Source organism: Chenopodium album, chromosome 8 (assembly GCF_948465745.1).
Source record: "Chenopodium album chromosome 8, dcCheAlbu1.1, whole genome shotgun sequence".
NCBI classification, from domain to species: Eukaryota; Viridiplantae; Streptophyta; class Magnoliopsida; order Caryophyllales; family Amaranthaceae; genus Chenopodium; species Chenopodium album.
This window is the reverse complement of record NC_137841.1, coordinates 58,289,183-58,301,756: the sequence shown is the minus strand read 5'-3', so window position 1 is coordinate 58,301,756 and position 12,574 is coordinate 58,289,183. Positions and strand designations below refer to the sequence as shown.

The 12,574-nt window shown below is 38.9% G+C and overlaps 1 protein-coding gene across 1 annotated transcript; it reads right to left on the bottom strand.

Moving 5' to 3' along the window:
- Nucleotides 1-4,435: 4,435 nt before the first annotated feature.
- Nucleotides 4,436-4,825, bottom strand: LOC145643086 (uncharacterized). Its single transcript, XM_081694251.1, has one exon. It carries the CDS (start codon nucleotides 4,823-4,825, stop codon nucleotides 4,436-4,438), a length of 390 nt encoding a protein of 129 aa, XP_081550377.1.
- Between the last annotated feature and the right edge of the window lie 7,749 nt (nucleotides 4,826-12,574).

The following is a 12,574-nucleotide window of genomic DNA, read 5'->3' as shown; positions in this document are numbered from 1 at the left end:
AGTCCAGACTTTGGCGCCAATGCTGTAGCTTCAATCTGAGACTGTTTTAGGTGTTATTAATCAATAGGGGTATGCCTAATGTCGTACTAGGTCAATTCTGATTAAAATATTAGACTTTGTTGACTCAAATTAATTAATTAATTAGGCAAAGTTCTTTAAGTCATTAATTTATTAAATCTCAACACAAGTCAAACAAACGGTTAAGAAAACGTAGTATATGCACAACAAATAATGCACAATTAGTCAAGTAGGCACAAAAATGATGCAATGAGTTTGCAACCTAACCATGTCTCTAGTTCTCTAAAGTTCGGGATATGGTTTAGTCAATAGAGGGTCCATGGTTAATTGTCCAGATGCACCGCGCGGAAGCCTAACCGTGAAGGGTTGGCGCGAGTGGATGGGACACCGCCGCTTCCATGGTTTGGTGTATTCAACATTCTCGAATGTACCCTTTGTTGCTCAGAGAGTTCAATCAGGTAGATGGAGCATGAATTCCCATAGGATTTATGTCCATATGTAGAACACATATGGGTTTCAGAAAAGTGAGAAAAACTCAATCAGGAAGTAGGATCGAGCAAACAATATGAAAAACTGGTCGAAATTAGAACGCATATTTCTAGCTCAGTATTGGAAGAATTTGGCACCAGCAAACAGAGCTTGGCGCCAAATTTTAGTTGTAGCGCCTGGCGCCAATGCTGGCGTCTGGCGCTACAGTTAAAATTCTGGCGCCAATGCTCTGGTTGCTGACGCTAATTCCTACATGCCTCAGCAGCTTTCTGTGCTCGATAAAATTTTCCAGTTTCGCGCAGTGTTATTTCGGTCCTAGTTGTGAAAGATATTTCTCAAATTTTCTACATGTAAAATCCTATGTTTTTAACTCATTACGGATGATCTTTCCAATGAGATCTTTTTTATGCATATGACAATAATGTTAATCAAAATTACGCACATGAAATAGTTAGAACGTTTCGAGTCTCATCCACTCATTCTAAATCATTGCCGAAACAAATTCAGGAATTAAAATAGAAATCCTCCCTAGTGGAGTCGCCAAAAAACTGTAGGGAATATTTTAAGCGTTAATCCCCTAGCTTGAACCTCACTGTGATCATACACTAAAGTACTGTGGCGTCCAAAAGGGAATAAGATAGAGCAAAAGAGTCGCCAACGAGTTTTAGGAACTTGTAAACCGTTCACGAGGTGAAGATTACACCCCTTAACGATCCAAGAGATCGTCAACTCCATAAAGGTCTTGAACCAAATAGGGTTCGAGGATGAAGGTACAAATCCAACCTAAAAGAGATTGAACCTGCCCTAATAATAGGCCTCTACTTTATTCTGATCGTATTCATGTGCGCTTTCTGATTAACATGCAATCAATAGGTTTAGCCCTAAAACTGTTTATCTATGTTGGTTCAATATTAATGCACAAACAAAACTATTATTGGAGATCACTTGAATTATAATCATAATTAACCCTAAACAAGATTATTAATTATCTTATTAAGCGTGATTACAAATACAAATTCCCTTTAAACATGCATAAATAGGTGTGATCAAGCAATAAAAATAAATATATATCAAGCAACATAATAATAATCATCATCAAAATAATAATAATAATGTTAAAGCATAATAATAGCAAGATCCTAGGCATGATACTAACAAGATTAATAACAAACCCTAGCATGTCACTAAGCAATAAAAATCAAAGCCTTAACCCTAACATGATACTAACAATCATAAATATTAGGAAGAACATAAAAGGCATCATACTTTTAATCATACTGAATATTAAAGTTACCCTAGACATGATACTAGGAATATCATAATAACAACCTAAACATGATTTCTACATCATAATATCAATTAAACCATTAAAATACTTACTTTGATGCCTCGTACCTCTTTCTAATATATAACAAAATACACACGTTAGTAACTTCAAGGAAAATAATAATTAAAACAATTAAATTAAATCATTGAAAGAGAGATTTGGGACCAAACCCTCAGAAATTAAACCTTTCACGTTTAGGGCGAAGGTAACTTCGAATATGGCTAGGTGTTTCTAGTGCTAATGAATGCAGAATTTTTATATTTGAGAGAAGCTAGTTTAGAAAAGAGAGAGAGAGAGTAATCAAGAGAAACTTGATGAGAGTTGGTTAGAATAAGTTATAGATGAAAACTAGTTATCGAAAACGGAGTTTTTACGACGTTATTTATAGAGAAAATCAGCCAAAAAGATAAAATAACAAAATAAAGTTTGGCGCACATAAAAACTGATCAGCGCCAACGCTAGCTATTGGCGCCATGTGCCAACATCAGCGCTAGGCGCCAGGCGCTACAGCTGGCGTTTGGCGCTGATTCAGAAAATCACGCGTTTTCTTAAAATCAGATAAAAATTGCCGTACAGGAGGATAAAATCGTATTTCCCTCAAAAATACTCTTTGATTTTAATTAAAACTCTAAAAAGTCAACAAAAGTCAATTTATCAATGCTAATTGAATTAGGAATGAAAAGAACCTTCTAGAAGAATCTAGAAGACTAAAACCATTCCTAATTGCATTAGGAATGATAAATCATATTAGGCCCTCCTCTAGATCATTGGGCCGCATATAAGGCTCAAACCGGGCCCAGTTCAGTAAATTGGCCATAACTTCCTAAATATTCATCGGAATTGGGCTTATAATATATCGTCGGAAAGGTCTTGTCAAGCCCCATCCAACTACACTACTATTTGACCCATATCATGGACCAACAAAACTGGATTGACTGTTTTCTTAAAATAAGTTTTCAAAAACAGAGAGAAGAGAAAAAAAATTAAAACTATCCGCAACGCTAAACTTTTCACACTTTCGCTTCATTCGATTATGATTCGACGTGAAAGGTACTCATCACCGGGTTTGGTTTTGGGGAGACACAAATGGGTGTCTACAGGTACACACCACCGACCCATGAACTTCAGGCTTCCGTCAGCACAGATTTCAAAACTCTCAGCTTGACCTTGAGCCTTTGCTTCTCTTACCTTCTCGAGCTTAGGGACTTGTTTTTTCTTAGCTCTTAGTTCTTGATACAACTCGGGCTCAACACTCATAGAGTTCAAACAAGAAGCAACAAACCGTTGAGGCACAACCTCGATATTGAGCTTCTGAAACTCTTTGCACAACTCCTCAGGCAAGACCGTACCATAACAACATTTAGAGAATGCTTGCTCTTACGACTCAGAGCATCCGCAACCTTATTAGCCTTACCCTCACGATAATCCAAGGTAAGATCATAGTCCTTGATGACCTCTAACCACCTTCTCTGCCTCATATTCAGATCGCGCTGAGTGAAGATATACTTTAAACTCTTGTGGTCGGTATACACCTTGCACGACACACCATATAGATAATGTCGCCACATCTTAAGCGAAAACACCACTGCAGCTAACTCAAGATCGTGAGTTGGATAGTTCCTCTCGTGGACCTTTAATTGTCTCGAGGCATAAGCAACCACTTTCCCTTGTTGCATCAAAACACAACCCAAGCCACTCTTTGATGCATCACAATATACCTCGAACTCTATCCCTTCAGTAGGCAAGGTGAGAACAGGTGCAGAAGTCAAACTCTTCTTTAGCAACTGGAAAGACTTTTCACAGTCCTCGGACCATATGAACTTACTTTCCTTGCGCATCAACATAGTCAAAGGTTGAGCTATCTTGGAGAAATCCTGAACAAAACGCCTGTAATAGCCAGCAAGACCAAGAAAACTCCGAACCTCTGACACACTTTTAGGACTTTCCTATTCCACAACAGCCTTGACTTTTGCAGGATCCACTTTGACTCCTTCCTTACTAATGATATGACCAAGGAACGCGACCTCCTTCAACCAGAACTCGCACTTCGACAATTTGGCAAACCATTTTTGTTTACGCAACACTTCTAGAACCCATCTTAAGTGCTTCTCATGTTCCTTCTCATCCTTCGAGTACACAAGAATGTCGTCAATAAAGACAACAACACATTTATCTAAGTACTCATGGAACAAACGATTCATTTGATCCATGAAGACAACAGAAGAATTTGTGAGACCAAATGGCATCAACTCAAATTCATAATGTCCGTACCTTGTACGAAAGGCTGTCTTTGGAATATCTTCCTTCTTCACAGGAATCTGATGATACCCTGACCTCGAATCAATTTTGGAGAACACTCTAGCGCCCTTCAATTGGTCAAATAGATCTTCAATTCGAGGTAATGGGTACTTGTTCTTGATTGTTACCTTATTCAATTCTCGGTAATCAATGCACAAGCGCATGCTCCCGTCCTTCTTCTTCACAAACAAAACAAGAGCACCCCATGGGGACACACTAGGCCTGATGAAACCTTTATCAATCAATTCTTGCAACTGAGTCTTTAACTCTTGCAATTCTGATGGTGCCATTCTATAAGGAGCTTTAGAAATAGGAGCGGTACCAGGGGTCACGTAAAACCACCTTTTGATCACGGCAATGGATAGTTGCATGAAACTTGGATAACCAGTCCATTCCGAGAATTAGATCAAACTCAAACATGGGAAATTCTTTAAGGTTTGCAAGCAACTCAGACCCCAAAATCATGACAGGAACTCCCCTAAACTCATTATGAGAAGCATAACTCTCTCCAGAAGGAAGAGATATAACAACCTTAGAAGGCGAACCACATGATATATTAGCCTTGGTAATAAAGGAACTAGCCACAAAAGACACAGTAGCTCCAGAGTCAAATAAAACATATGCTGGCACATTATTAACAAGAAATGTACTCGTAACTACGTTTAGATGAGTGTCTGCTTCAGCTTGAGTCATCACATAGATTCTGTTTTTGGGAGGGGCTGAAGAACTAGCCGGCTTGGAAGCACCAGATGAAGAATTCCCTTTCTTAGGACACCGAAAAGACTTATGCCCCTCCTCCTTGCAGAAGTAGCAAGTGATTTTAGAACCGTCACAATTCCTCCCGGGATGGTAAGCACCACCACACCTCCAACACTTATTCGGATCAGAATTTTGTCGAGAACCAGAGCCCTACTGGTAGTTACCACGGCCAACAGGATCATACCTCGGCTTCTTCTCCGGAACTTGAGGAGTAGTCGTTACAGGCTTCCTCACGGATGTAGTCCTAGCAACCTCTTCTTCCTTTATGGAAGCATGAATACTTAGAGCGATTTCATACGCTCCTTGAAAAGTAGCGACACCAGAACTCAACACATGGGTCCTCACCTTAGGATCCATCTTCTTAATATACCTCTTGACCCTCTCAGCTTCAGTGAGCAGAATAGAGGTGGAAAAACGGGACAACTCTGTGAACTTATCCGTGTACTCTTGGATCGATAGAGACCCCTGAGACAAAGACAAAAACTCTTCCTGCTTTTGCCAAAGAAGCTCACCAGGGTAAAACCGTTCTTTCAACTTTACAGCAAACTGTGTCCACCCAAAACCTGGTACAACCAAACAACTTTCACAGACCGTACTCCACCAGTTATCAGCTTCCATTTTCAGGTAGTAAGTGCCAACAACTACTCTTTCCTCCTTAGGACGACCAGTTGCATTAAACAACTTCTCCATCTCTCTAAGCCAACCCTCAAGTACAACGGGATCAGCAGCACCCTCATAAGTAGGCGGCCTATGACGGTCAAATCGGTCAAATGTTGATTGTCCACTAGAGGGAGCAGGGTTGCAATTAGCCAAAGAGATGATCGCATTTTCGAGGGCTTGGCGTCTATGACGCGAAGCTTCTTTCTTTGCATCCATTCGACGCGGAGGCATGCTACAAAATAAAACAAGTTAATTCATATAACACGAAGTGAGTATGTACCATATAGCACACGAAAAAAAAAATTAAAATGAAAAAAAATTCCCATTGTTCCTCCTACCCTAAGTAACTCTCACTATGGTTTTTTTTTTCCTCAAATCCTGAGTTAGGACAACCTTTATACTTCTTAAAGCTATAGCAACTCAATGAGATTTTTTTTTGGAACGTTTGGCTCTGATACCAACTGTAAAACCCCGTCCTAATCAGCGAAAAGATGCCAGTGGAAAATAACATCAGGACGGAAATGCCTCTTAAGAGACAAAAAGAGATTCACAAAAGAAAGACCTAACTTTAGTGTTCCATAACAATATAGAAAATAATAGGTTCAAACACGGCCTATAAAGCCTTATTACACTCAAAACATCATACGGGGTACATCAAAAGTCTTTTTAGTAACAACCTCCATCAACTAAACCAAAAAGGATATAGAGAAATAATATAACATAGAAGGACTCTCTAACGTCGTCCTCATAAAAGTATATGATGGCCAACAAAAGAGGGTAGGTCCTACAGCCAATCCTCACTGACCCAGCCCAGATGGTGATAATTCTACAATCATTTGGCATCTGTAACAAAAACAAAATTTCCACAATCAGTGGGGAGTAACTAGCAGTTCTCCCTAAAACAAAGAATCTCAAAGTATACATGAAAGACTACGCCATTAGAATGCAACCAAGAAACATGGAAATTCATAACACAACAATTATACTTTCTAAGAGAAATAACACGAGTTATTATTTAAGACTCATAGTTTAAGATAGCCCAAATCATAGAAATTAAATTTAAAGTGATTATATCAAACAAATGTTAATTGAGGTAGAAATAAACGTTGGTGGATCCCGCAGCCCACTTCCTAAGGTTTGTCAGGGCGAACCTCCAGACGATCCCGCAGCCGTCTGTGTCTAAGAATGGCCAAACTCCCGGTTTTCCTACTCGAATTCCGCAGCCTAAGTAGTTCCGGATGACAACAATTAACCCAGGTGATAGTACTTGAATCCCGCAGCCCAAGTAGTTGGCATGTTCTAACCATTGAATCCTGCAGCCCAATGGCTTCTTACACTCAATAATTTAAGGGAAATAGTAATAATATATTTTACTCAAAAATCTTGCAAATATAGTAGAGAAGCCAAGCGGCCTTCCACTCGTGCTCATCAATCAAATTAAGTAATGATCCGCTATACATGGTACCCATTTAAGAACCAAAGCAAAATCCACCCATTTTACACATAGTCGTCACAGCAGGATTATATTAACTATTTCCATATAACGATTATGCATGCGTAAAACAAGTAACACTCTGTAGGCGTCGCTCGAAGTGCGCCTACGTTAAAAGCATGTGTGAATATTCTTGGCACTCTTAGGAAGTAGGAATTAACATAATACAATTAGGGACAAGGAAAGTAGGGAGCCACCAACAAGTTTTTAAGGAACTCGTAAACCGTTCACGGATCATTATAAGGCAACCACGAATAAGGGACTACGAAGGCAACAACGATTGACCCGTGAAGGTTACACCCCATTCATAATCCATGAGATTACTAACTCCATATGGTTCAGAACCACGAAAGGAGGATCGGGGATGATGGTACGAAGTGAGTCATGGAGTCACATTCGCCCGTATTGGCCTCTACTCGATTCTTAATAGTGAAAAGTGATTCCTGCGATCTCAAAGGCATACAAACAAAGATTCAATTTGCTCCAATCTATTATTAAGCTAAATTGGTTTAATATTAATGCAACATATTATTCTAAAATATTTTGATCACTTTAATTAATAACTTGAGACGGTGTCAGTTTTGGATTGAGTTTGACATTTTATTCATATCTTTTCCGTTATAGCTCGGAATTGATATTTGTAGACACCCATTTGTGTCTCCCCAAAACCAAACCCAGTGATGAGTACCTTTCACGTCGAATCATAAATGAATGAAACGAAAGTGTGGAAAGTCTAGTGTTGCGGAAAGTTTTTATTTCTTTTCTCTTCTCTCTGTTTTTGAAAACTTTATTTTAAGAAAACAGCCAATCCAGTTTTGTTAGTCCATGATATGGGTTTAATAGTAGTGTAGTTGGATGGGGCTTTTAAAGACCTTTCCAACGATATATTATAAGCCCAATTCCGATGAATATTGAGGAAATTATGGCCAATTTACTAAACTGGGCCCGGTTTGAGCTTTATGTACGGCCCAATGATCTAGGGGAGGGCCTAATATGATTTATCATTCCTAATGCAATTAGGAATGGTTTTGGTCTTCTAGAATCTTCTAGAAGGTTCTTTTCATTCCAAATTCAATTAGCATTGATAGATTTACTTTGTTGACTTTTCAGAGTTTTAATCAAAATCAAATAGCATTTTCGAAGAAATTATATTATTTTATTTTCCAGTACGGTAAATTTATCAGATTTTCAAAAACGCCTTGAAATCCAGTTTGGCGTCCAACCCCAGGCATTGGCGCCTGGAACCAGGCTTGGCGCCAGTTGCTAGCCATTGGCGCCTGGCGCTAGCCATAGGTGGCTGGCGCCAGCTAGCCAGGGTTGGCGCCAACCTTGTTTTGCGTGCGTCAGACTCTGTTTTGTTAAATTATCTTTTTTTGGCTGATTTTCTCTATAAATATCGTATCAAAAACTCCGTTTTCATTCACGAATTCTCATCAACGATTAGTTTTAATTAGCTTTCATCAACAATCATTAATTCTTTAGCATCCTTTCATTCATCTCTTTCTAGATTTTTTCATACAAAATTCCGCATTCACAAGATCTAGAATCACCTAGCCATATTCGAAGTTGCCTTCGCCTTAGGCGTGAAAGGTTTTAATTTCTGAGGGTTTGGTCCCAAATCTCTCTTTCAATTATTTAATTTAATTGTTTGTTTATTATTTTTTTCCTTGAAGTTACTAACGTGTGTATTTTGTTATTAGAAAGAGGTACGAAGCATCAAAGTAAGTACTTTAATGGTTTTTATTGATTTATGATGTAGAAATCATGTTTACATTGTTATTATGATTCCTAGTATCATGTCTAGGGTAATTTTAATATTAAATATGATTCCTGCGATGCTTCCTATGTTCTTCCTAATATTTATGATTGTTAGTATCATTTTAGGGTTAAAGATTTGATTTTTATTGCTTAGTGACATGCTAGGGTTTGTTATTAATCTTGTTAGTATCATGCCTAGGATCTTGCTATTATTATGCTTTAATATTAACATGATCATGATTATAATTGTCGGAATGATTATGATTATTATTATTATTATTATAATTCATGATATTGATTATTATTATGTTGCTTGATTATTTATTCTTTATTGCTTGATCACCTTTTATTGCATGCTTAAAGGGAATTTGGTACTTGTAATCACGCTTAATAAGATATTTAATAATCTTGTTTAGGGTTAATTGTGATTATAATTCAAGTGATCGCCAATAATAGTTTGTTTGTGCATTTAAATTCAACCAACATAGATTAAACAGGTTTAGGGTTAATCCTATTGATTGCATGTTAATTAAAAAGCGCACATGAATACGATCAGAATAAAGTAGAGGCCGCCTATTATTAGGGCAGGCTCAATCTCTTTTAGGTTGGATTTGTACCATCATCCCCGAACCCTTATTTGGTTCATGACCTTATGGAGTTGACGATCTCTTGGATCGTTAAGGGGTGTAACCTTCACCTCGTGAACGGTTTACAAGTTCCTTAAAAACTTGTTGGCGACTCTTTTGCTCTATCTTCTTTCCTTTTGGACGCCACCGTACTTTAGTGTATGATCACAGTGGGGTTCGAGCTAGTGGGATTAAAGCTTGAATTATTCCCTATAGTTTTTGGCGACTCCACTGGGGAGGATTTCTATTTTAATTCCTGAATTTGTTTTGCCAATGATCTAGAATGAGTGGATGAGACTCGAAAAGTTCTAAGTATTTCATGTGCGTAATTTGGATTAACATTATTGTCATATGCATAAAAAGGTTCTCATTGGAAAAACCATCCGTAATGAGTCAAAAACATAGGATTTTACACGTAGGAAATTTGAGAAATGTCTTTCACAACTAGGACTGAAATAACACCACGCGAAACTGGAAGATTTTATCGAGCATAGAAAGCTGCTGAGGCATGTGGGAAGTAGCGTCAGGGGCCAGATCTTGGCGCCACACTTTTAGCCGTAGCGCCAGACGCCAGTATTGGCGCCAGGCGCTACAGTTAAAAGTTGGCGCCAGTCTCTGTTTGCTGGCGCCAATTTCCCCCAATACCGAGCCAGAAATATGCGTTCTAATTTCGACCGGTTTTTCGTATTTGTTTGCTCGATCCTACTTCCTGATTGAATTTTTTCTCACTTTTCTGAAACCCATATGTGTTCTACATATGGACATAACCCTCTGGGAATTCATGCTCCATCTACCCGATTGAACGCTCCGTGCAACAAAGGGTACATCCGAGATGTTGAATTCACCAAACCATGGAAGCGAGTTTTTTCTAAAACTCGCGGTGTCCCATCCACTCGCGCCAACCCTTCACGGTTAGGCTTCCGCGCGGTGCATCCGGATAATTAACCATGGAACCTCTATTGACTAAACCATATCCCGAACTTTAGGGAACTAGAGCCATGGTTAGGTTGCGAACGCATTGCATCATATTGTGCCTACTTGACTAATTGTGCATTATTTTTTGTGCATATATATTCTATGTTTCTGTTAACCGTTTGTTGACTTGTGTTGAGATTAAATAAATTAATGACTCAAAGAACTTTGCCTAATTAATTAATTGATTAGTTAATTTGAGTCAATAAAGTCTATTTTTTTTCAGTCGGAATTGACCTAATACGACTTTAGGCATACCCCAACTGACTAATAATACCGAAAACAGTCCTAGACCGAAGTTCCACTATTGGCGCCAAAGTCTGAGCTGTAGCGCCACAATATGGTGTGTAGTGCCAGACATTAACTAAATTATCTGGCGCCAACCACCACAGTGTGACGCCAGTCCTGTCGCTTGGCCGACAGTTCGGATTATTGGTCGAGTCATCACCTAGGGTCTAATTAATCAGTCCTCAGTTTAATTCGGTTAATTTTCGCTGTCAATAACACCTTGTCGAGTCATTAATCGAGTCTAAGTTACATAGTCTAGCCACATGGTCACGACACAAGTCTTAACATATCACCTACACTCACTAGTCTTAGCACACACGTTGATTACATCACCATGGCCATGTCTTAGGTCCATGCATGAGTCGGTCTTTCCGTCATTTGAGTTGGGGGAGTACATTCTATTCCTAATTCTTCATATCCCTCCACATAAATCTTCTTCACATTCTTCCATCTTTCTTCACTTCCTCCATCCATTTCATGTTGAATAAAGTTTGAGTCAAATAATTATCAATAAATATCCCCAATTTCCTTTTCCACAGTACTTGGTCGAGGAGAGAAGGGCGATTAATCAAGGACAACCTCTTTATTCAAGTCTCGCTTTTTGATAAATCGATTCGTCTAAAGAGGAAGGCTAAGAAGATAATGGCAACTCAAGAAGAAGTCAATGATCTTAAGAACCAATTGGCTACTGTGACTGAGACACTGAAACTTCTCGCACTTAAGGTCGATGATCCCGTGAAGCAACAACAGATGGATCTCATGCAAGAGAGTCTAAGCAAGCTATCTAGTGACTATAAATTTCAGGGCATGAGTTCGCAGGGGGTCTCGCTGGACAAGGAACTTCTTCCGCATAAGTTCAACGCCACTGACATCCCTAAATTCAAGGCAACAGATAACCCTTACTTTCATCTAAGAGCTTTTGAAACCATAATGAGTATTAAGGGTATCGATAAGAAGGTTTTCCCCTCTCTATTCCCACTATCTCTTGAAACCGTTTGCCAACAATGGTTCTTCTCCCTTGACACGGAGAAAACCTCTACCTGGGAATCGATAGTAAACGCTTTCGTTGATAGGTACAAGTGCAATATTCAAGTTGAAACCGACCATAGACAACTTGAGATGCTAAGACAAAATGAGAATGAAGGCTTTACTTCTTTCTTTAATAAATGGAGGGAAACTTCCGCCAAGATGATTGAGGTCCCCACCGAAAAGGAGTCTGTGAGGATGTTTATCAAGAATCTCCAAGAAAAGTATTCAAAGCACTTAAAATATCAACACAACTTGAATACTTTCAAGGCCGTTTATGACATTGGAATTGAAATCGAAGACGACCTCGCAAAGCAAAAAGCTACTAACAATAGTAACCACGGTGGCTGGAAAGGAAAGAAGAACGACAATCCTTCTTCTTCCGAAAACGCCCACTCTAGTAATAATGTTAGTACCTTTGACCATAATGGTGTCTTAGCCATAGATAATCAAGGATCTAAAAGGAAACCCAGGCGAGAGTTCACATCCATTGGAATGACCTACAACGCTGCTTTCGATCGTCTCTATGATTGAGGATTAATCAAACCTATTGGCCCTACCGAGGATCCAACACTAGAAAATTGATCTTCGAGATGGAATCCAAATTCCTATTGCAAGTACCATCGAGGAAACGGTCATACCACTAATGAATGCTACAGGTTTCAAAATCTCATTCAAGACCTCATAGAAGCAAACAAGGTCCCATTGCCTCTAGCTAGCGAGAAGACTAGGTGATGATGAAGCGAATGACACAAGACAAGAGGCGAGCTGCAACTACAAGATTTCATGGACTCTTTTTCTATTTCTTTTTCATCTTTCCTTTCCCCAATAAGTCTAGCATAGGCACCTTTTCTTTTCCTT

What these genes read in the sequence shown, in the direction of transcription:
- LOC145643086 (XM_081694251.1), bottom strand. Translation starts at nt 4,825, where the DNA reads ATGACTCAAGCTGAAGCAGACACTCATCTAAACGTAGTTACGAGTACA.